General features: G+C 38.9%; 1 protein-coding gene across 1 annotated transcript in view; it reads right to left on the bottom strand.

Moving 5' to 3' along the window:
* Nucleotides 1-26,132, bottom strand: part of LOC126248875 (coiled-coil domain-containing protein 77-like) — a 205,508-nt gene that overhangs the window by 72,898 nt on the left and 106,478 nt on the right. The window contains exon 5 of the mRNA XM_049950322.1: nt 2,760-2,895. Within this exon, the coding sequence (XP_049806279.1) occupies nt 2,760-2,895 (136 nt within the window). The remainder of the gene's footprint in view (nt 1-2,759; nt 2,896-26,132) is intronic.

Genomic DNA, 26,132 nt, shown 5'->3' with positions numbered 1-26,132 from the left:
ATACACCACAGTGTCATCAGACAACAGTAGAATTGCTGCTCACCCCAGCCGCCAACTCATTTATGTACTAACCAAACTGGTCAATGAGTGACTGGATAGACCCCTTCGACCCGCTTAACGATTTTATGTAAGACTAGAATTTTCTTGGGTTCTCTTGCCAAGGTACGACAGTGAAAGTAGTTGTATGCTTCACCCATTGATCATTTCATACATGCACAAACTTCTAATAACTTTTGCCTGTTGAAATTTACACGACCGTTTTTGAACCTTGAGTGAAACAAACTGTTTCCTCAGCATTTTTCATATCTGCTATTCAATGGTGGTGGGTCTTTCTTGTTCTTAATCCACTTACTCCGCACATACTTCTCTAGAGCATAATTTACAATCAGTTTAATCTTTGCCCATAAATCCTCTACACCCATCATATTGGAAATAAATGATGTCCATTCATTGTCTAAGTGGGACGCTACTAACTGCTTTCTCGATGGATATATTAATTTTAGTACCCATCAATTAATGATTTGAAAAAAACAAAAAACTCATTTTAACATTTACAGACTGTGTGTAATTTTTTTAACTGAAGGAAAATAACTATTTATTAACATCACACGAGTTTATAATTTATCTTACCTGGTACCTGGTTCATTGTAGGATTCCCATCTCCTTGTAGCAAGCTGTAAAACGTTTTCTCCCAAACATTTAAAACAATCGGTTTATTTCCCGTTCTGTTCTTATCCATTTTCCTTTTTAGTCTCGCTTTCTTTAGCAATTGTTTCCTGTCAATTTTAATGCCGATATTAGTTTCAAATGAATGTATAACTTTTAAGATTGCATCTTCTCTCTTTATTTTTGCTTCTGGAAGTTGTGACTTCTCTGATACTCAGGATGATTTTCTAAAGCCGACTAAAAACAACATCGTACTTTCTGCACATACCCAGCTTTCATCTGAATCGGACGAGGACATCTTCAGTCAATAAGTGACAGTACTCACTGAAAATAAATGAAGCGAAACTCAGTCGCATGGCAAAGGAAACAGTGATGAAGCCCATTCTTGCTCAACAATGGTTTGCTGAAATGCATACCAAGCAGGCGGCTAGGAGCTTTTGCTACTGTGTTAGAAGTAAAAGGTAGAGAGGAAAAGCAAAAGGTCATTCTTACAATCAGAAGCTAAGGCTTCTGCTTTCACCTTTTGCTTCCAAGTGAATGCTCTTACTTCTACCTTTTGCTGCAAGCTTGTGCTTCAGTTTTATTCATATGGCCCAATGTACTCAAATGTAGTCTCACGTGTAAGTAAAAACAATTTACTTAGCACATCACAGTTTGGATTCCAGAAGGGTTGCTCAATTCAGAATGCTATTTATACATTTTCTTACCATTATTACAAGCATTAAATGCTAACATATTGCCAGTTGGTACTTTTTGTGGCCTTTCCAAGGTGTTTTATTCTGTAGATCGTGTTACTCTTCTAGAAAAAATTCAAAATTTATGTAACTGGTGGCTTTACATACAACTAATCTGAATCATACTTAACAGAATGTAAAAAGTTGTGCTGAATAATTCTAACAGTTCTGAAAGGATAGGAAATTTTGAGATGAGGGAGAAATTAAGAAGTACCGGTACCACAAGGTTCAATTTTGAGTCCATTCCTGTTCCTTATATATGTGAGTGACCTTCCACTTAACATTCATCAAGACAACTAGTAATTTTTGCAGAGGATACTATTGTTATAATACATTCCGTAAGTGAGAAATCAATAGAAGAGACTGTTAATAATATTTTTCAAAGAATTACTAAGTGGTTCTCTGAAAATGGACTCTCCCTTAATTTTGAGAAACACACTATATCTAGTATGTACAACAAAGAGTGTCATACCTACCAACAATTGATGTAGTACATGAAAGGAGTCAATAAACAGGGTACAATGCTTCGAATATTTGGGTGTACACACCTTGAACTGGTACAGGCATATCACTGAGCTGCTCAAACAATTAAGTTGGAGCTACTTTTGCTCCCCATATAGTTACTAGTCTTGGAAACAAACAAAACAACTTCCTGGCATATTTTGCATATTTCCACTCAATAATGATTTATGGAATAATTTTCTGGGGTCAGTCATAACTCGGAAAGAAAGCATTGATTGCACAAAAGAAATCATATATACAATATACAATGTTCACCTGCGACAGTCATGTAGGTACCTCTCCAAGGAGGTTGGCACTTTTATAATACATACATTTGCTAATGAAATTCAGCAAGAATAATCCATCGCAATTTTAGAAGAATAGCGATTTCCAAACCCACAGCTCTAGAAGAAAAAAGTACCTTTATTACTCATTAATTGAAGATGTCAGTGGCTCAGAAAGGATTTCAATATACAGAAAAAAATTGATCATTTACTCAATAACATAAAACACCCGATAGGCAGCAAAGCAAATTTGAAATCTAACCTAAAATAATTTCTCCTGGACAACTCTTTCTATTCCATGCATGAATTTTCCTCTAAATACTGGTAGCTTGTTTAAAAAACTAGTCTTTGATTGTAGTAGCACAAGCAGGACTAAAAAATATGTTTACTACTGTTAACATTAATCACGTACACATATCCTGAAACTGACTTGTTGCACATCATTTAACAAAAAATGTTCAAATGATTTATGGAACATGTAAAAAACTAATGAAGATCTTCAGATAAATAAGAAAAACAAATGAACAGCAGCATAAAATTAGGTATGTAGCTATTAACTAAAAAAAATTATAACCTGGTAATTTTGCTCCATCATGAGGTTTTACTGTTACTGGCATCAACTGGGAAGAGACAAATACTATTTGATCACTACTAACTGCACGTTCTTCATTAGCAGTTTCATTAAGCTTCTTCGCATATTTTAATTTTTCCTGTAAATCATTGCAAGAAGGCATATTAAAGAACTGATGCAACAAAAAGAGGAAAGTATTTTCTTGCATATTTTCTGATTAATTGTTTCTGGTTATTTATTGTTATTTGCCCTAATGAAAGGATGGTCTTCAAAGCCATCTTTCATTTTATACGAAATAAATGAACTCCTTGTACTTAACAGTGAATGTCTTTACATGAAAGAGTACTATCAGTTTACATAATAATAATAATAATAATAATAATAATAATAATAACAACAACAACAATTAGTAATAATTAAGCACTGGAAACTCTAGGCTGTAATATCAACAATACTAGGAAAGGATAAACTGCTACACACCATAAAGATGACCCATCGAGCTGCAGACAGGCACAACGAAAAGACTGTTACACATTATAGCTTTCAGCCAAAACCTTCTTCAGCAAAGAAAACACACACAGTCATTTCGATTGGAGCTGCCAGTAGTGGCAGTTGTGTGCATGAGGTGTGCTTGTTTGTGTGAATGTGTGGGTGTTTTCTTTGCTGAAGAAGACTTTGGTTGAAATCTATAATGTGTAACAGTCTTTTTCATTGTGCCTGTCTGCAACTCAATGGATTATCTTTACGATGAGTAGCAATCTTTCCTTTTCCTAATATTGTTAACAATAACAACTTAATACAAAAACATGAATTATAACAAAAAGGAAAGAAAGAAAGAAATACAGAGGAAAGGAAAGAAGGAATCAAAGAGAAAGAGGTAAAATACACCCAAGTGGTGAAAAAGAAAAAAAACTATAAGGCCTAGGAGAGCACAAGTGGCCGACCACCTGCTAATTCACCCTCTTCTCATAAAGGAGGATATGGAATCCACAGAAAGATATGGGACCTGTAGATTGCTCGCCCTGTGATTAATATCACCTTTCAAATACTACATCTTCAAGTAATTATTTAGGTGGCCTCACATGTACTAGTGGATCTGATTTTATTCCTCAAATCAAGGAAAATTCCTTGGGAGTACCAGAGATCAGTCTTGCCCTTACATGTGGTAATCAGACAGGATTACAACATAGTTTTAGAGGTGGAAAATATAAGAATTTGGAAAACAAATTATGAGATCTTGCTGTTGGTTATGCAGATGGTCTCAACTGTAAGTAAAGACTACCATTAATTTATAACAAGACACAATCAGATATGTTTGAAACAGGAAATATGTATTATGGAAAGAGGCAGACTGTTCACTAACTGCATCTTTGCAGCATAGGACTTGGCTTGTGGTATGAAAGAATATAAATTAATTTAAAGTGTAAGGACTGCATAGGATGTGAATGTTTTTTTTTTTTTTTCCCCTGGAGGAACACTACATCTGAGAGAATGTACCCATGATTACTGGCAGGGAAAAAAGCATTTAATAATGGATCAGCAATCACGAACATACAGATCTCGCATTGCACCCCTGGCCTCCCAGGTCTCCTGATTTCACAGCATGTGAATTTTTTAGTTGAGGGTTTTCTGAAAGTCATCATCCGTGTGTCCTCATTCCAGCAACTCTGGGTGAAATGCAACAGTACACAGCAAGAACAGTTAATGCAGTAACTCCAGACATGCTCACAAAAGTATGGAACAAGTTTGACTGGCTTCTGGACAGTTTTGTGCGTCGAGTGGAAGACACATTGGACATTTTTGCAAGGTAAATGAAATATTGATCCTAAGTGTAATTGTAAGAAGTACCCCAAATTTGTATGTGCATGTGTGTTAAAGATCTGTTGACATGCTCTCTCATTTGTCCACAGAGTTGTCCATCGTTCTAGCTTATTATAAAAATTCACAGTTGATGGTTCATTATCTTAATTGCGCCCAATCACTGCACCTGCAGCCACTATTAGTGTTTTATTTCATGCTTAACATGTGCTACTTCTTTTTCTCGTGTCTTTGTCTTGCATTGGCACAGGGTCGGCATGGTTAATATAGATTTGGCATTGTTAATTTAAGAGGCAGTCACATATCCTTCCTGAAAACTAACTTTTAACACATGTTCACCTGCCAAAAAGGTCCACAAGACCTTACCTTCTCTGACTGTTGAAATGCTGACTACCAAGTCTTCATACCTTTGCTATGCTGTACACACTTTGGGACTTCAATGTCTATGATCCTTTCCTCCACAAAGTAATCTCATCCACAAATTGTATGGTTGCCACAACATTTAAAGTAAGATTGTCTGTAGATTTCCCTAGTTTGTGGTTAGCTTTGTACAATTTGCAATGATTATCTGGTCTTTACATACCATCATGCTATGTTCAAACTGCTGGTATCTGAAAAGCCTTAAGAATTTAGTGCACAGACATATATCTTAATGCAGACAACACTGTCTTTACTTTATTACAGAAATAGGGTGTGTTAAAAGTCTACACAAATTGCATGGTCTTCCACATTTCACTATTTGCCTTCAAAACATTTTGCCCATAAGTGGAATTATAGCCCTAATAATCCTAATTTAACTCAGCCATTCCTATACTCATCAGATATTTGTACATAATAATATCTTTCCTATAATTGTGTTGTGCAGCATTGACATGAGTGGATATTCTCTACTTATGCAATATGATGTGATGTGGAGTAGCAGTCTATGGCATGAGAAAATTTGGCTGACTTCAGGGTTCCTGCCATCTCATACATAATTTTATGAATACAGAAAGGTGATAACATTTACAAGAAACCATATTTTATTTTCACAATTAAAAATACATTTTGGTTATTGGCATGTATTCAATTACTATGAACTGGTCTAGTTTTCATTACAAATACCTTAGTGTGTACTGAACTAGCATTTTTGTTATTTTTCTTTTTTTATTTACTTTGATTATGACTACTAATTACCTCAACCAACCAAATCTGATACAAATCTGGTAAAGTGACCATCTCAAATGATGGGCATTATGACTTTCCCCTCAGCATTCATTACATCTTGTTCATCTGGAGACATATTCAGCTATAGAAGTAGTAAAGCCACAATCTCACACTTTGTAACACCTTACATTCTTCCAACAAACCCACCAGCAATCACCGAAGGATGTGTAGCGGCTACAGTGACATAAATCTGGTAACACTGAGTAGCCCACTGCTCAAGAACATCAAGAACATTGTATTTAATAAATATGAACCAAGACATCACGTGCAGCTTGAGTTTTTTCTTATGACTGCAGTGGGCATCACCATCCTGATAGAAATGAGATAATTTCTTATTCACATGAAATACCTTTAGATGATGTTTGGTTTGCGGGGCACTCAACTGGGTGGTTATCAGCACCCATATAAAGTCTCAATCTTTACACAGTCCAATCTCACCACATTAACGAATGATGGTGAAATGATAACACAAACACCCAGTCCCCAGGCAGAGAAAAATCCCCAACCCGGCCAGGAATCAAACTTGGGACCCCGTGATCCAGAAGCAGCAGCGTGAACCAAATACCTTTAGAGAAATTGCAGAAATCAAGATTGTTGGACCATGATCTTGACTGTATGTGGTGTTTCATCTCTTACCCCTTGTGTCCCGTAAACAACACAGGACACAGTATTCATTGGATGACGTGTCCACACTGCACTGTAAAGGAAGCAATGAAAGTGGCACCTAGGAGGAGTAGGTCAGTTCTCCCAGCCCTCATCTTCCTCCTGTTTCTAAGTGCTGATGAGAAACCTTTGGCCTAGTCCACCTTGATCCATGACTAAGCTCACAATGTTACCAGTGCCACTTCTACTACAGGTGTAGTTGGGATGGCATAATCAGAAGCAATGACTACCAAACACACACTTATCATTAACAACATTTACGTGGAAATACTGTGCTTCATTCATGCTGCTGCTACCATGGTTTTGCAACTTTGTAACCCACTATCCAGAATTCACTGCATGGAGATGTATGTTTGAAGACAGGGTAGTGATTTTCATCAGATAATATTGTTATTTTTGTTTGCCAGTTAAGATGACACAGCAAAACAAAGAGAATCATCATATACACGGCACACTAATTTCTTCATGACCTATAGACAAAGCCAGGAGAGATGAAATCTTATCAGCACAAGAGACTGCAACAGCAAAGGCATGTGGCATTTCACACTGAACTGCATGTAGGATATTTGCAGAAACATGGATAATGGAAACCAGTAGTCAAGAAATGATGTTTCAATCCCCTTGGGAAGATATTAGTGGAAGAACTCTAACCAATGGGGACAATTTCCAGAAAGATGTTGTTCATCATATAGTACTGAAATTTTATCAGAGTGGCAACTGTAGCAGATGTCTAACACGACAAGACTGCATTTATGGGGTAGGGGAGCACAACCATTAGAGTGAAAGAATTCAGGAATCTTTGGGCTTCAGGTACAAAAAATGTGACAATGGAAGTTGCATTCTGATGGAGAGATCTTGTATTGCAGGAGATAGGGCTAATTTACTGAGAAAAAAGCACATCAGAAAATGAAAATCACCAACACTCTATCTTGATGAGACCTGACTTAATCAGGATCACACCAGACAGCACGTCTGAAAGTATTCAAAAGATAATAAGGTTGAAAGTAGCGACTGGCAAAGGAAAGACATTTATTGTCTGTCATGCTGGATATTTAAATATGGCTTAATTTAAAAAAAAACTAATATTTATATCCTGCAAATCCAGTGGTTATCGAGAAGAAATGGATAATAATATAATTCAAACACTGTTTTTTATATTTCTTACATGGTTTGGAAGACAGTTGCGTGATCATCATGGATAATGCCAGTTATCACTAAAAAAGAAAGGAAAAGTACAAAAAAGGTTGAAATTTCACAGTGTCTACAAGAGAAAATTATTTCAATTTCAGACTGCTATATATGAAAGTGGAGGTGTTGGAGGACATCAGGCACCACATGAACCATTAAAATCAGTTTGTACTTGACAGGTTGAAAGCAGAAATGGGCCACAAGCTTGTGACACTGCCCCCTTACCACTGCCAGTGTAACCTGATAGAAAATATATGGGTCCTAGTGAAATCATAGGTTGCATCTAGAAACTGTACATTCAGATGAAAGCTGTGCACAATTTAATTGAGGAAACAAATGATCATGTCTTCATGTAAGACTGAATTAAGTGATTAAGTGTGTACGCCAATCTGGAAACTGGCTTTCTGAAGGAAGGCATCCATGAAAAGTTCTTCAAAAGCATTGTCATTGCCTCAGATGACACCTTGAATAGTGGGTCTTCAGAACAGGACACTTAAACAATAATAAATTGTATTGAATGTTATATTTCTTGTTCCTTCCCCTCCCCAAAGCTTTGAACACTATATCCTCTCTTCACTCACTTACCTGTTGTCTTCCCTTTCCTCCCCCCCCCCCTTTCCCCCAATGAAAAGTTACCAATATGTGGGACCAAAGCTGTTGTGCATTCGCTGCATGTGCTGGCATGTTACTTGAGGAAAACAGAAGACCCCTGCTTTCCACTCTTTACCAAGGTTAAAAACTAACACGCAAAGCTAATGAATGCTTAAATGTTCACATAAAATCTGAAATACCGTTATAATTTCACAGGTGAGGAGTAATAATGTATTTAACAGCAATAAGTCTACTTGAACACACAAGAATAAGTTAATATGTAGCAGCTGCCCTTTCACTAGAGTATTTTCTGAACATTTTTTTGATAGATGGTTTTACACCCATAATAAATTGTTGAAAGTAAGCTGTTGTCTATTGCTGATTGTGAAATCGTTATTGCAATGTGCTGTCTGTTGTATCTGGATACTATATCATTTTCGAGTGAGCACCTCATACTACATTGTACATAAATGCGCCAGATAGCCTTATCTGATGGCGCAATTTGCCAGGTTTTGCTCGACAGGCACAGACCAATGGCTTCTGACTTGAGGCGACTGAGGTATGAGGCAAGAACATGTGTAAGGGAAGTGTGCAGAAAAGGTGGAAGGGGTGTCTTCTACACTTGCCACCCCAGCCGCCATTTTTGCTGCTGTCTAGTATAGTTATAATATTGGTAAGTTGAAACCATCAGGTCATGCATGAAAAGCTAATAACTTATGGTTTTCCACAAGTCAAATAAAAATGAAAAGACTGCTAGAACATGTCTTCTTAAGACGGCAAACATTCACAGTATGACACTGTATTATATGAACTACACAAACCTGTAACTACGTATATAATCTGGAAATCACTATGAAGTTTGTGATGGAAGTACTTTTGATTGTATTATATAGTGTATTAGCATTTTCCTGGCTAATTTATTGATGGAGTATGGGTACAATGATTACTTGTACTATAAGGTGTGTGCTGCTGTTAATCTAATTTTATATTTGTGATCTCCACAGCACTGATACCTACAGGGTTGAAGAATATACAGTTTTGACATTGAAAAGTGGTACCTGGTACTTTTTAAGCAGATTTCCATAAGCCCAACGTGTTGCACAGATTTAAAAATCCATAGTAGGTCATCTGGGTTGTAGCTTACAGCTCAGTGTTTGCTGACACAATGTTCACAGTGCTACTCCTTGGCATTGATGAAGCATATATTTACCAGTTGTCTTGCTTGCTTGGTTCTGCTGGTGAGCTGTTTAATCATCCAGAGCATAGGTGGGTTGAAACAAAACAAAGTGCCCATTATTGTTTCAGCCTGTCCACCATGGATCAGGAAAAATTGCTTGAACCCTGTAATCTATTGCTTTGGTGCTTTGTATGTAAATGTCATGGCAGGCAGTATCATATGCAAGTCCCTCTCTTCAATACAAGCCTCTCTCTTCAACTTCAACGTACAATGTAAACGTAACAGTCAATATCTCATTAACATGTTCCACAAAGTCATTCATCTGTGAATGATAGGGAATTATCATATTGACAATGTTGTATTGTGAAATTACTTTTCTAAGATCAGAGGTCATTACATGTGGCACTGCAAGCTTCAAACTGGTCTTCCGCAAGAAACCTGGTGATTTCCAGAATCTGGCAGTTGGTACAGCCTTGGTGACAGTAAAGCGCCTACGGTAGTCAGTGCACACTATTATCCATCTATCTCAATTTGCAGATTTGGGAAATCACCTCTAGAGATTAACTCCAGTTTGATAAAATGGAGCATCTGCAAGAGGAATTGGAACCAGGCATCCTAGGAATAGCTAAGAGTATGCCTCCATGGTTGGCAATACCTACAGTACTGTAGATAGTGTCTGATGGAGCAGTAAATACCAGGATAATATGGCCTACTTCTAATTCTATTGAAGGTCTTCACAAATCCCAGATGACCTGATGCAGGGGTGTCATGAAAATATCAAAGTATGTCTTGCCATAAATGAGTTGGGATAACAAGCAACCATTTCTCTCCCACTGGGTCATAATCCCATTCATTCAGTATTCCGTCCAGCAATCTACGATGTCCTTTGGCAGCTTCTTCCTTCTCTAATGTCTCTATGATCTTCCCTTGTTTAGCTGGAATGCCTGTTAGAGCGACGATGATGACTGATATCAGCAGCACTGGATAACAAGTAATGTAGTCAACATCTTCCTTCTTGTAGCCAGTTTTTGTATACTACTGTTACATAATATTCCGAAAGCTTCAGTGGCCATCTTGTCAATTTTCCTGATGGTTCCTTCAAGGCTTGTTAGTCAGCATAAGGAATAGTGGTCAGTCACATCATGAATGATCTACCCTACAAACAGATTGAACCAAACCAGCAGCCCAAACAACTGACTTTTTTAGCTGTAGCGTAATACCTCTCAACCTTTGAGAGTATTCTGGAGACATAAGCAATAACTCTTTCAGAACCTTCCTGGATTTGCACTAGAACTGCCTCTGTCCCATAACCACTAGCTTCAGTGTGTAGTTCTGTCTCAGTATTCTTGTCAAAAAGTGCCAGGACTGGTTTAGGTGTCAGTGTCAATGTCAGGATACAGAAAGCTGCTGGATTGTAGATCCTTCTGTTGGGTAGTCAGTAGTCGTAGCATTTTTTAAAAACTTATTTTCATTTATTGCCATAACTGTTTTGATCTGTTACACAGACTGTAGAACTGGTCATACAGTTAACAGATATCATGTTGCAAAGAACATATTGATTCACAGTTAATTTTACAATCTTACAATAAAATGATACAGTTGTTATTTTGTTTGCAGATTTTTACAAAAACTGAAAATTACACTAAACAACAAGTAGGAAGGTACTAAATTAACAATGGTGATTGATTTTAAAAAGAGAAAACAGAAAAGACAGGAAAGGTATAAGTACTACGAAGTACTACTAACCTGTCATCAATGCAGCACAAGTACGAGGTCTGTTCAAAAAACTGCAGAACATTTGTAATTTCACACCAGTGGTGTGTTGCAGTGAAATGTGGTTGGTATCCCTGCATAAGCCTGTGTTTAAAATTTCCAGGCTATGTTCGTTTAGGGCTTAAGGCATGAACTCTAAACACTTCCACAGTAGCAAGTGAGGAAACACTTCCGTCCTTCTGCTAGAATATTGCAGTGTCTGCTGTTGCTATACCGCACCCAGCTGGATCTTCTTCACAATGCATAACACTCTTGCCTGCCTGTGGCTGGCTCTCTTGCAACTCACTTCTGCACTGGCATACTTTTTGACCGAATATGGTCGATAGACTACATTACCCCCCTTTTTATCAAGATCTGGTCCCTCAGGTCGACCAAACTAGATTATCCTTTACACTAGAACTCCTGGCGACTGATTCCTCTGGCCCTGTTTCACCTGTTAAGAATCATTCTAACAATTTCTTTCCTTCACCCCATCACTTCATCTTACACATTTCTTCATGGCCCCTTGCCCTGCTCCTTAACTCAAACACCATGGAACTTATTTCATTACTAGGCTGACTCTTTATTCCAAACTTACAAGATAAAATGAATCAATTATCCTTAATACCACCCCCTCGTCCAATCATCTCCCTTCTGCTGTTTTTATGCTCATTGTATCCAATCCAATCCAATGGAATGTGAACAATGGCTGGGTCCAAACTTAGTCTTGTGCTTCATCTTCTACGTACCAAAACAAGGACTACACTCAGCAGTGGCTGTGGTGATCAGTATGGCAATAGTTAATGTTGTCTCTTTCCACTACTGATTTCCCCGATATAAATTTACATGCTGTTTCCAGAGAGAGACATCCCTCCAGCTGGTTCAGAAGTGTGTTTATAGACTGCATTAATTTTGGACACAGAGTTTGATTCAAGCTCATTAGATTTGCAGCATGTAGCACTTCTAAGGGGTCCTCTGGCCAATACAAACAGGGTTGCAAAGTACTCAGGTGAGTTATCCATGAAATTATGGAGGGCAGATGGAAAGTAGGCCCCATTATCTCATACACTGTCCCATTTAATAACAAACCTCTCCTGTTTAGTTCTTGCCTCTTTGCTGACAAAAGCTTACCCTGCTCGAAATAACTAGCCACTACCACCATCTTGTGTACAACCAATGAGCCTCGACTTGCTGAAGTACAATTACGGCTCGATCACTTCCTTATTGCATTCTCTTAGCTCCTTTGGTCCCATCAGCAATTTCACTCTGTAAGAATCCTGCCCCTCTCTTATTACCATATTTGGACAGACTGTGATTTCCCCTCAGTAGCATTTTTGTAATTTTTCTTCCCCCATTTCTACATATCTTCCCATGTATTTTGCAATTAATAATAATCACTGCATTTTTACTCTTACAATTTTCTTTAAGATCCCCCATATAGCAGGATATGCATTAACTATACAGCACTTGTAATATACGTGTTTTCCTGATACTGATATACAAAAGGAAATGTAAACTTTTGCTCCATCAGTTCTCACCAAATTTGCGGCTACCTTGAAATAAAAAGTTAAGTTTTTGCGCTCGGATTCTAAAACCAACCCCAACTTCAGTGGTAGTTCCTTCTGTTCTTTCCTTAGACACTCTTAAGTGCTGCTCTGGTGACAAAAAGTTTAACCCTAGCTGATCTCTTACAGCCTGCTGCATAGTTTCCTGTAGTTCTATTACTTTCTCTCATGCTTTCCAAACACTACCTTCTATGAACTGCTGCCATTTTGCCATTACTGCTTCCCTATCAAAGTCTTCTACTTCTGTTTGTAGTCCCCCAATATTCTGATTAACTGCAGCTTCTGCATCTCTGGCATACAGCATTACTTCTCCAGTCATTTGTCGTAGTAGTTGTGTGTTATTCAATACGTCCTTCTCTAAGCATGCAATCTGCATAATATGCCAATCACTCATGGCTTTGTTCCCTTTTCCCCACTGCTAAATCTCTCCTATGGTGTTGTTCACCCTTTGAATGTCTTTCTCGTCAGCAGTGGCAAATATTGTTTTCATAAGCTAACCTCCAGCGCCAATCCATCTCCTCTTCCTTTGTGTATGTGGAATAACCCCCAGTACCTGGGTGACCTCATTCCTTAATTTCTTGTATGCTCGATGTACTCTCTCACAAAACCTGCCACTTCCCTTGAGTATCCCATGCCTTTCTGTTCTCTGACAGAATGTGTTGAATGCTTCTTCCAATTTTCTCACCTCATTAAGCAAGTTGTTTGGGGTTTAAGGACACTCAACTACTGAGGTCATTAGCTCATTAAGCAAGTCTCATGTGTTGGATACTACCTGTATCACACAGCAATGACTGGTGATCACTACGTATTCCTGCTTGGTGAACAGCACTCCCCCTTCCATGAGCTGGTTCCACAACACTTCCACCCTGATGAAGATCAGTAGTCCAACTATGAATCACATCATCTTGCCTTCTCTGCATCTCACCTACAGGCCAGAATACCTGTTACATTCTGCCCCCTTCAATTCATTGTTGCTTTGCAGCTGCTTATACTAATTACACTAAATCTATACCAAACCTAAAAAAAAAAGACTATCTCCTAGGCCTTAATCCATTAAAGTTCTTCATTAACGTTTCATCAACCTCTTGTGTACTTTTCAATACCTTTTTTCTCACTCTTCCTTTCTGTTCCACATCTCCTATCCTTGGAATGACTTCCGGGCTTCCTTGAAAAGGTTTCTAACCACCCTAAAAGCACAAATGTCATTTTTACCAGCAACTGAATCTTGAAATTTACTGGTGACATAGTCTCTACCACTTGGTATGGCTCCTGATACTTTGCAAAATACTTCTTCGACTTTCCCTGTGGTGTATACGAAGTTGATAGCATCACCTACTGACCAACATTATACTTTGGCATTCTTGCCATACAGCACACTGCTTCCTACTGTTTCTCCAGAGCTCATGTATTTGCACTCCGTACCCCATTCCAAACTTCCCTGATCACTCTGACAAACTCCTTAACAGACTCTCCAGGCTTCCCTTTCCTCATTTTCAACATATTGAATGGTGATAGCATTTTACGAACATATACTACTTCATTCAGTGATAATCCTGTATTCATGGGCTGTTTTGAGTTGCAGGCGGAGACAACTTACTTCAAATAGACACCCCAGTTGTGGTGTGAGTCAACGTAGTATCCATCCATCTTCCCAATTGTCCTATGCACTCTTTCAGTTCTTCCATTGGCTTGGGGATGGAGAGGACTCGTTCTTAACTTCTTAACATTCAATAACCTACTCAATTCCTTGAATAGAACTGACATGAAGTTCATTCCCCGGTCTGTTACTATTGTTTCAGGCACTCCAAACTTCAGTATCCAATTATTCAGAAGTGCTTGTGCTACTGTTGCTGCCTCCTGGTTTGGCATCATGACCATTTCTATGCATCTTGAAAAATGATCTATGGTGGTGAGTACATGCTTATTCCATGCATGTACTTTATTGAATGGAGCTAAAACCTCAATCCCCACAAATTCAAATGGTGCTAATGCTTGAGGTAACCTCTGCAGTGATACTTTTGTTCGACACAAATCTGCCCTCTGTGTGCACTGTATGAAATTGTGCACATACTGGTTTACGTCTGTCTGCCTATTCCTCAACTAATACCTTTCTGTTACTCTTCTGTTGGTAGATCTGCAACCTCCATGACCTGTTAATATGTAACCATGAGCTTCTTGTAGCACTGTATTCCTTGGCTTTGCTGGTACCAATATCCGCAGTCCCAACTTGGTTTCTCTGCATACAAAACTGTGACTGCTTAAAAATTCTTACATTCATCATCTGCCCTTGGTGCATTTTTCCATTCCTTATGTTCATTATCCCCAATATGTAAAACTGCTGCTTTTCTACTTAAGCAGTCTACATTTCTGTACTTCTTCCCAGGTTTATGCACAACTTTGAAATCAAATTCACTTAGTCTTACTGCCCATTGCATCAATCTACCAGAAGGATCCTTTAACACCAACAATCGTTTTTGTGCCGCATGATCTGTTACTACTCTGAAGTTTTTGCAGTACAGATAACATTTGAAATATGCGATTCCATAAATAAGGTTTAACATCTCTTTCTCCATTGTTGAATAATTTCTTTCTGCAGAATTTAGTTGTCTTGATGCTTAAGCTAACAGATGTTCTATGCCTTCTACCTCTTGTGACAACACACAGCCATGGTTTGATGCATCACACGATAAAACAAATTCTTTATCAAAATCTGGAAATACCAATATTGGACTCAATGTTAAAGCTTCTTTCAGTCCTCAAAAGCATGCTGGCACTCTTCTGACCACACAAATTTAGTGCCCCTTTTTAACAGTTGTGTCACCAGTCTGTCAATATCCACAAAACCTTTTACGAACTAACGGTAATAGTTCACGACTCCTAAGAACAACTGCAACTACTTTCCAGATTCTGGTAGAGGAAATTCATATACGGCTCTAATTAATCTTGGGTCTGTCTTAATCCTATCTTTACTTATGCTATGACCTAGGTATGCTACCTCTTCCATCACAAAATTACACTTTTCTGTACTTAATGTTAATTTCACTGCTTTTAACCTTAGGAATATTTTCCTTAATTGCTGCATATGCTGTTCCACCACTCCCATAGATGATTGTCATCGAGATACACTAAGCACTGCTGTGGTTTTAAAATTCTGTGTACTCCATCAAACAATTTCTGAAATCCAGAATGAGATTTTCACTCTGCAGCGGAGTGTGCGCCGATATGAAACTTCCTGGCAGATTAAAACTGTGTGCCCGATCGAGGCAGGAAGATAGGAGACGAGATACTGGCAGAAGTAAAGCTGTGAGGACTGGGCATGAGTCGTGCTTCGGTAGTTCAGCTGGTAGAGCACTTGCCTGTGAAAGGCAAAGGCCCGAGTTCGAGTCTCGGTCGGGCACACAGTTTTAATCTGCCAGGAAGTTTCAATTTCTGAAATGTTGCTGGTGCACTTTTTAATCCAAATGGAATTCAACAAAAAATATTTGCATTGCCTTGAATGGTTCAATGTTTCTGTGATGTTTGATGCTTGCAAAGGGTAGGCGCCCTTTACAGTTTTCGCATTTAGATGCCCGTAATCACAACAAAACCTATATTTATTGTTCCATCCATTGATTTTTTTTTTTTGGCACCATGACTATTCCCCCCCCCCCCCCCCAATGCACTTCAATAGCATTCGGTGACTGTCTACGTCTGACACCCTTCGTGTCCCATTCTTTTTCCTCCACGATATCCATATTAACAATTAACAACCACTTTGTTAATCCTCTGCCCTCTGTGCTAAAATTATCTATAAAAACATGTATGTCCTTTCCACCCTTTATTTCTTGTATGTGTATGGTACCTCTTTTAGCTAAGCAAACCGCCCGATATAATACTTCATTTCCTTCTCACAGTTCCACCACACACAGAATTCCTACGGGCAAGCTACAGCAGTACTGACCCAAAGTGATTTCCCAACACCTTTAGGTACACAATCATGTGGATCAAGTTCTAGTGTGATCGTTCACAGTTTAATCAGTTCGTCTTTCAGGACAGACTCCACTCGTGACATCACGACACTGGCAATGGCTTGACCTAACTAAAATATTTTTCCAGCAAGTTTCACCCTATGTTGCCAAAGACTGATTTTTGCACAGTGCCGATATAAGAAATCTAATCCTAGAATCATGTCGTAGCCCTCACTCATGTGTGGCACAATTGTTTAAACTGTATCATGTCCTAATGGTGTGACATCTTTATCCCCCACCTCACACAATCTGTACCATGGAGGGTTCCATTGTTTACGTTTCACCAGATCAGTATTGGCGACCAACAAATGTGCCTGTGTCTAATAATATCCTGCAACCTTTTTTTTTCCTACTATTCCTCTTATCACACATTCGACCTCTGCATACGATTTTGTAGCACCCAATCTTACTGGGAATGACTGTAGGTAGATCTGAGGTTCCAGTTGTTGTTTAACACCTTATCCTTCCCTGGTCCTCCACTTCTAAACTATTACTTCCTCTTACTTAATCATATCACCCTGAGGCTGGCAGCACTGCCTCCTTACAGGGCCCATTCATCCACACCTGAAGCATTTTATATTAGCTGCAGACACTATCTGTTTACTCTGCAGTCCAGTCAACAAATCAATCTCCTTACATTCTATAGCTAACCGCACTGCTAACTGCAAATCCGTCGGACCCCCTGTCCATCCATATCTTGACATTTCCGCATGCAACCCTCTTAAAACAGCATTAAACACCCTCTGCTCAGTTTCTTGCAAAATAATTTCACTGACTGCAGTATCCTGATACCCTGTTCTAATTCATATGTACATCCATCAATTTTCCTTATCCTATTCACAAATTGCTCTCTCAGTTATTGCCCCTAATTGTTCCCTATCGTGTCTTTGTTTCGTATACCTCTGAATTAACAATTCCTTAAATTCTTCATATGTTATGTATTATCCACTGTTAATTGTGCCACCTTTTCTAACAATATGCATTCTACTTCTGGCTCTGACACATCTCATGTCTTTGGTTGTGTCAAAGCTTTGTCTGTGACAACATTCACTTTGAGAACTAACATTCACAAGACAGGAAAACAAAATACATTACGTTAATTCTTTCATCTAATCAAGAGCCATCCTGACTCCCGACATTGCCTAGCCACATGCTCCTAATGATTACAAGTATAACATTTTACTGGAACTGATTCTGTGCATGGTGCTGAGTGGCCCTCAAGGTTATGCTGTGTACATCTAACAGGCACTAACCAATCATGACTTCCATTACCTCTAAAACTAGACAAATCCACCAGTTCTCTACTCACAATAAAATTTACTTTACAAAATGCATGATTGTCAAACCTTTCTTTCATGACCAAAATACAATCAAATTTTTTGGATTCGCCATACCACAGGCCATAGGTTCAGACAGTGATCTAAGAATGCGTTGTCAATGATTTAGCACCAGTGTTAGATGACCCATGGATTGGCACCCATGGAGAGTGAAATGAGATGTCAGGATGACAGTAGATTTGATTTATTAACTTCTTTATTCTGGCCCTTGGCTGTAGTACATCAGGAACAGCTTGGTGAAGGTGTCCAGTTGCATCTCATGTGAAACAATTGACATGTGTCAGTGCTGACAGAGCAAAGAGCAGGGCCAAGTGTGGCATCACTCAAATGCCACTGTCAGTGATGTCTCTGACTGTGATTGTGATGACAACATGGTGGTGCAGCTGACAGTACCGCAGATGGGGCTGTGACCTCCCTCCAGCGAGCAGATGGCTTTCTGCTCCAGCAGCAGCTGCTTTCGTAACTCAGGGGAGGCTACCCCATCCCATGGTCGAGCAGTGGACCCCATACTGCATTCCAGGATGTTGCTCCAGGTATCAAAAGCTCGTGGTGCAGGCTGTGATACTGAGACAAGCTGTGATACTGAGACAAGAATATTTTAATACACAAATGGCTCAGTACTTATAAACTTCAGACTATGTAATTTTTGGACTTAAGGCACGTACTCTAAACACTTCCATGGTGGCAAGTGAAGAAAGACTTCCATCCTCATGCTAGTGTACTGCAGCACTGGCTGTTGCTATACCATGCCCAGCTGGTTCTGTTTTGCAATGCCTGTCAGCACGTTTCGCTTTGCAATGCATATCACTCTTGCCAGCCTGTGGCTGGCCCTGTTGCAGCTCACTTCTGCTCTGGCGTAATTCTTGACCGAATATGGTCGATATGCTACAATATGTTTCTTTTAAGAACGGTGCTATGTGATTATCTTTGCTGTGTTAATGAACAGTGTTAAACAAATGTTATATACATACACATATGTTTTGTGTTGATAAGGATGCTCGGAACATAGTTAGACAGCCTCTTGGACCATTGTGTAAAATTGCAGTGATTTAAAAAGAAAGCCAGAGTGGACCCAGCACTTGCAATGCTTGTTAGGTGGTGTGGCAGATGCCATAGAGAATTTACGAGAGGAATCTGTGGCTCGTACAGTGTTATGTGTTGTTGCATGTCGAGAGACAGCAGAGAAACACAGCAGAGCACAGCCTGGCCATTGGGGAGACTTTGGACAGCACCTAAAGGAACCAACAGGAGGAGAATTTAGATGCTGGCTGGATGCCTTCAGTAAGCATGGACATCAGCCTTGTTAGCTGACAACAGCAGGTGCGGACCAGCAATTGGCAACCCTCTGAGTCATTGCTAAGTAACATCATAGTGATCAAGTGAGGACGGTGTGGAGATCCTTCTTTTTTACGTCCCAGTAGTGCCTTCTTGTGCGTTTATCTGTGCAGTGTGAATACTTACACATGAGTGTACGATATTATATTTTTTTATTTGTGGTATTTTTTTCTTTGCAGTGAACTTAACTATTTAATTTACATTTTGTTCACGTTAACTTAATTTCAAAAGCTTTTCTATAATATGTGGAATCTGGTAAAATTTTTTGATTTATAGACTTGGTGTCATGCAAAACACCTTTTTCTAATTAAATACTTAGCTGATTTGGGCTATTTGGTTAAGTAAATAACAAAATGCGAACTGAAGAATTTTGAGAAAGTCTTCCAGCATGGATTGTAATTTTTGTAAATTTTGAAATGGACTGAAATGAAATAAAATTTAGGTGCTTGGAGCTAGATAATGGTAAGCCACATTAAGTAAATTTTACAGGAGAGACATTTGAAAGTTCACAAAATTACATAAATCAGGTGATGGACATAAGAGATATGTTTACTATGTTATAAGATACTACATACATTAGGGTCTTCTTATCATATGTAACAGAACACTTTTAACTGCTGCACTTAGTGAAACCCAATATTAAGTACAGGCAATGCATATAATTTTGCACTAGAATACTGCAACAAAGATTACTGACATTCTAATTAAAACTACTTTTAGTTTGTTATTATCAATATGCATTGTTCTATTTAAAAAAGTGTTTGTTTGCACAAAAAATACACTTTCTAAGTATTATTACGATCTGTATGAGCCTCTGACTACCAATCCATTCCGTGAAAACCACTCATCAATATTACTTTCCATTTCGTCAATATTTGTGGTGCAGTTTTAGGTGATTCACCATGTACATAGCAGAAAGTGTAGGAACAAACATTTCAGAAGAAAAATGACACAAGTATGTTGAAAAAATAAATGTATCACCAACTTCTTGCGAGATTAAGAAAACTACTTATTCCCTCCAAAATGGGAGCTCATGTAGATTTGATGGTATTTCCAATAGAGTACTGAAGATTTGTTCTCATATAATGAGCCCTGTCTTATCTGAAATACATAATGCATCATTAATGCAAGTTATTTTCCAGAGACACTGAAATATGTTGCCGTTAAACCCCTCCTTAAGAAAAGTGATAAGAGAGGTGTCAGTAACTTCTGACCTGTTCCACTAATAGCATCATTTTTCAAAATTTTTGAGCTGATGTGTTCTAAAGGGTGCAGCAGAACCGAAAAAGTAGTTTTAAGGAGCAATAAAAAGTAAATCTGGATGTATAGAGAAAAAATGTATTTATTTTCTAAATTAGTACAATACACTATTTTACATTCATTTAGTTTTGAAAATAATGTCCTCAAGATGCAGCTGTTAGCATCGATACATTGTTGTAGATGATCCCTGAAGATTTTGAGCGGCTCTTGCATACATATTGCGGGGTATGGCATTCACTTTGTCAATAATCTGCTCTTTTAACTCTGGTAGAGTGTGAAGGTAGCTTTCAAAAACCTTTTCCTTCAGATATCCCCAAAGAAAGTAGTCACAAACGCTCAAATCTGGTGACCGCGCTGGCCACCCGATATCACCCCTCAAAGAGATGAGGCGTTCTGGAAACATTTCTCTCAAAACATAAGTGAAATTCGAGCTGTGTGTGCAGTATCACCATCCTGTTGGAACCACAAGTCCCCATATTCTTTAACAATCTCATCCATTCTGGGTTGCAGAAAATTTTGCAACAATGAAACATAACGTGTGAAATTCACTGTCACGGTCACTCCTTCCTCCTCAAAAAAGTAAGGCCCTAACATGCCAGATTTTGATATGGCACACCACACTGTAACTTTAGGAGAATGTTGCGGTCTTTCATGAATAATTCGGCGGTTTATTTTCAGCCCAGTAGCAAAGTTTTGCTTATTCACACATCAACTAAGATGAAAATGTGCCTTGTCACTACTGAAGAAAGCTGCATTCGGAGGGATCTGAGCAAGTATTTGATCACATAGATTTTGATCATTGGCATAGTCTGCTGGACGTAATTCTTGAGCAATCAATATTTTGAAAGGATTGCAGAATCCTTCTCAAACTGCAGTCTAAAATCCCCAATGCAACAGCATGTCATCGAGCAGAACATTGTGGCGATTGTTGAACTGCTGTTCTCACCTGGTGCACATTTTCTGATATTCTGATGGATCTGCGTCAGCCACGTGTATCTATTCTTAGTGTGCTACCAATTTCCTCCAACTGCCAAACCCAGGACCGAATTGTGTTTGCATAAGAAAACCATTGTTGTGTGGAATGTTGAACTGTCACCGACAAGCTCGTTGAGTAATGATCACAGATCTGTTGTTTTCATAATAAGCGCAAACGGCAAAACCATAACGTGCACTGGTCCAGACCATGTTGGCTACTGAAATAGGGTCAACGAGTGAACAAAGGTACACCATGTGCAACTGCCTGCCCCTACCACAGCCCCAGCAGTAATCGACAGAAACTGCTTAGTAAGTCCTGCTGCACCAAAGTTTCAGTGTCAACATTTGGCTTCATTGATCACAATTCCCGTTGCTTTCAGCATAATCTACGGCACTGCCATCAGTTAATTCTGGTTCATTAACCTGCTCTGTGGCTTGGTAGTGAGTCAGGAATAAATAATATCAGTGATGCATGGCAGGCATATAGGGAAGCAGGTTCATGACTTCTGACATTTTCTTATGCTGTATGGAAATAGGTCTACGATATTTTGATGTTAACATCACAATGCAAGGTGTCTGCACTGGATGGCCACACTTAATTTCATGGACGTCTCCATGAACAGTGTGCTTCATGGCAACTGAATCAGGATCTGGGGCCAAAAATTTGAACACTGTAGCTTCTGAAAAGTTTATAGGATGTCCGTCTGTTGCTTTATTTCCTTTTGTTATGTGCTGAGAAGGCACCTTGCTGAACTCTAGGAATCATCTCGTTTCATAAGTGTCAGAGCAAATTTCTTTCCTACTCTGCTTTTATTAACAATATCAACCCACTCAGTGGGTGAGAAAACATGGCTCGTGTGGCGCTTTTGATGCAAAATTTCTATCTGATGGGAGTCATGTGTGACCAGGTATCAAAAATCTGTGATCAATTTCTTTGAATTTGTCACCATGTACTAGTGACAACCACATGCACATAACTGTTCAGTTCTTATTTTATCCAGCACAGTTATCTGAATAGCATATTATTTTGGAAGAACTTCTGTTTCTCTGGAGAAATTTAAACATACAGTTACACATTTCATCACTGCTGTGTTTTGCGACATCCTCAGTCCATATGTACATGTGTATGATGCCTGTTCCATCATCACTGTACATCGATAGTTTTTGCTTGTAAAAAGCTGGACCAGCAGTGAATTTTGGAACAGGGAGGGCTTGCTGCAAGTCAACTGAGATAACCTCAGTCAGTCTTGGCTCTGGTGATATCTGCTGTCATAGCGGCCTGCAATGCCTCTGCTTTCCGGTGATGTAGTTCTCTTTTCTTCCGCAGGTCACTGACTTTTTGTTGCTCATTGGGTAGGCTGCATGATTTAACCTCAGTATCAAGCTTGTCGCATACTTTACAAGTGTCAGAAAGTGGCATCTTGAAGCCTATGTTATATTCTGTGCAGAAAATCCATCTGTACTTACCTTCTGTAACAATGGAAATTTTCTTTTTTCTCACAGTAGGGTAGATAATGATCATGGTATAAAGAACTGATTGTCATCTTGCAGCCAAAACAAACCATTCTGGGATTCTTGTGCCTGTTGTAGTGACTTTGGTAAGTTGGTATGTTTCATATATGCTTGTGAACACCTTCTATCACTTCAGGTGGATATTTCCGGTTATTTTTATGGTACCAGCTTTGATCTTTCTTTACAAACTCTTTAATACTCCCAACTCACTGTATGATGTTTTCCACTCTTCCTCTTGATTTGTGTAGTCCACGAACAAATAGAAATGCCTTCTTAGAGACATTGACGGCTTTGCCTTAAATCTTAACATAGTACATAGTAATGATTTTTCAAGAAGACTGCTTCTTTTTCCTTTTTTGGGGGGTACGTGTGTTTTGGAGGTGCCACTGAGATACATGAAAAGCTGTAGCTGTTTTGTGCATCAAAATTCCTTAAGTCCCGGAAGCCATGGAATATTGTGGAGGCTGCTGCTCCTACCTTCGTCATGCATTTCCGATGGCAGTCACATGGAGGTCCCGTTTCTCTGGCAGCTACTTTTCTTTTGACTGCAACACTCATATACCCTTAACAATTTATGATGTTTACCTCTGTTGATGATGAGACATCACATGTATCTGGGTGATAATCCACATTTGTAACACTGTCGGAGCATGAACATTCACTCTCAAAACCATCTGCTTCCCTTTCGGATCCACAATGCATTTTCTCATCCAAACATGCCACACTGTTTCCCCTGCAAGTCAACATGTTGGCCGTGGCTTACGACATTAAAGGAAAAAAAATGGCATGCTTTCTTGGGGCAATACAAAATAGAGTGTGTGCTGCATTTCCTGGTTTCTTCAAATACTACTCTGCTAGTTGATTACCATCCTCTAGCAGGTATTAAAAACATAAAAATCTCCATTTCACAACTGTATTCTTCAATTTGATCCTGTGGTATGAAAATTTTTGAAAACTGTGTTGCTATGTATTTATCTTTATTGAGTTAACAGGGAATTCCTTTTTAGAAACCCTTTCACGTGGATTTTGAAAACAATTAGATGGAGGGATGTAAGGGTACAGATGTTGTTGTCGTTGTGGTCTTCAGTCCTGAGACTGATTTGATGCAGCTCTCCATGCTACTCTATCCTGTGCAAGCTGCTTCATCTCCCAGTACGTATTGCACCATACATCCTTCTGAATCTGCTTAGTGTATTCATCACTTGGTCTCCCTCTACGATTTTTACCCTCCACACTGCCCTCCAGTACTAAATTGGTGATCCCTTGATGCCTCAGAACATGTCCTACCAACCAATCCCTTGTTCTAGTCAAGTTGCGCCACAAATTTCTTGTCTCCCCAATTCTATTCAATACCTCCTGATTAGTTATGTGATCTACCCATCTAATCTTCAGCATTCCCCTGTAGCACCACATTTCAAAAGCTTCTATTCTCTTCTTGTCCAAACTATTTATTGTCCATGTTTCACTTCCATACATGGCCACACTCCATACAAATACTTTCGGAAACGACTTCCTGACATTTAAATCTATACTCGATGTTAACAAATTTCTCTTCTTCAGAAACGCTGTCCTTGCTATTGCCAGTCTACATTTTATATCCTCTCTATTTCGACCATCATCAGTTATTTTGCTCCCCAAATAGCAAAACTCCTTTACTACTTTAAGTGTCTCATTTCCTAATCTAATTCCCTCAGCATCACCCGACTTAATTCGACTACATTCCATTATCCTCGTTTTGCTTTTGTTGATGTTCATCTCATATCCTCCTTTCAAGACACTCTCCATTGCGTTCAGCTGCTCTTCCAGGTCCTTTGCTGTCTCTGACAGAATTAAAATATCATCGGCGAACCTCAAAGTTTTTATTTCTTCTCCATGGATTTTAATTCCCTCTCCAAATTTTTCTTTTGTTTCCTTCACTGCTTGTTCAATTGAATAACATCGGGGAGAGGCTACAACCCTGTCTCACTCCCTTCCCAACCACTGCTTCCCTTTTATGTCCCTCGACTCATAACCGCCATCTGGTTTCTGTACAAATTGTAAATAGCCTTGCGCTCCCTGTATTTTACCCCTGCCACATTCAGAATTTGAAAGACAGTATTCCAGTCAACATTGTCAAAAGCTGTCTCTAAGTCTACAAATGCTAGCAATGTAGGTTTGCCTTTTCTTAATATAGCTTCTAAGATAAGTCATAGGGTCAGTATTGCCTCACGTATTCCAACATTTCTACGGAATCCAAACTGATCTTCCCCGAGGTCGGCTTCTACCAGTTTTTCCATTCATCTGTAAGGAATTCGCGTTAGTATTTTGCAGCTGTGACTTATTAAACTCATAGTTCGGTAATTTTCACATCTGTCAACACCTGCTTTCTTTGGGATTGGAAAGGGTACGAATATCGATCCTATATTTAAAGGATCAAATCTACCCTTACACTCTTTAGCTACTGCACAGCATCATCAGTGATGGGGATTCCCCATCGCTCTAGAAGGAAGATATTGGTGCCTAGAGATCTTCTGGCGGAAAGGAGTGAGTCAGTTGAGCCCGAGTATGCGCAGACCCCGAGTGCCCGCACTTCTCGTGACTGCACATAAAAGAAGTGAAGAATATCTGTGGAAAATTATACTGACAGCCACCCCAGAGATAAAATGCGAATAGAATGTGTGGCGAAATGAGCGATGTATTGTTTGAGAGATACAGAGGCGAGCGAGTAGGCCGGGACTTACCCCAGTTCACTGCTAGTAGCACCATGTCACCATAACACATCTGTGCATAGCACACACGTAATTCACCATAATTAAGAATGAAGTTTAAAGTTAAAGTTGCTTTTTCAAACTCTGTCAACATATGCTTTACTAAAATAATGTTTAAACTGTCAAATATCAGATTGATTAGGTCAATATTTTACCTAAATACATCATTTTAAGAAAAAAAAAAGGCGCTAAATAATAAAGTTGGGAAGCCAGAAATTGATCGTAATGTGCAGATGTATGCCA

This window comes from Schistocerca nitens, chromosome 3 (assembly GCF_023898315.1).
Source record: "Schistocerca nitens isolate TAMUIC-IGC-003100 chromosome 3, iqSchNite1.1, whole genome shotgun sequence".
Lineage (NCBI taxonomy): Eukaryota > Metazoa > Arthropoda > Insecta > Orthoptera > Acrididae > Schistocerca > Schistocerca nitens.
Note: the sequence above shows the minus strand (reverse complement) of the source record. Positions and strands in the feature narration are given on the sequence as shown.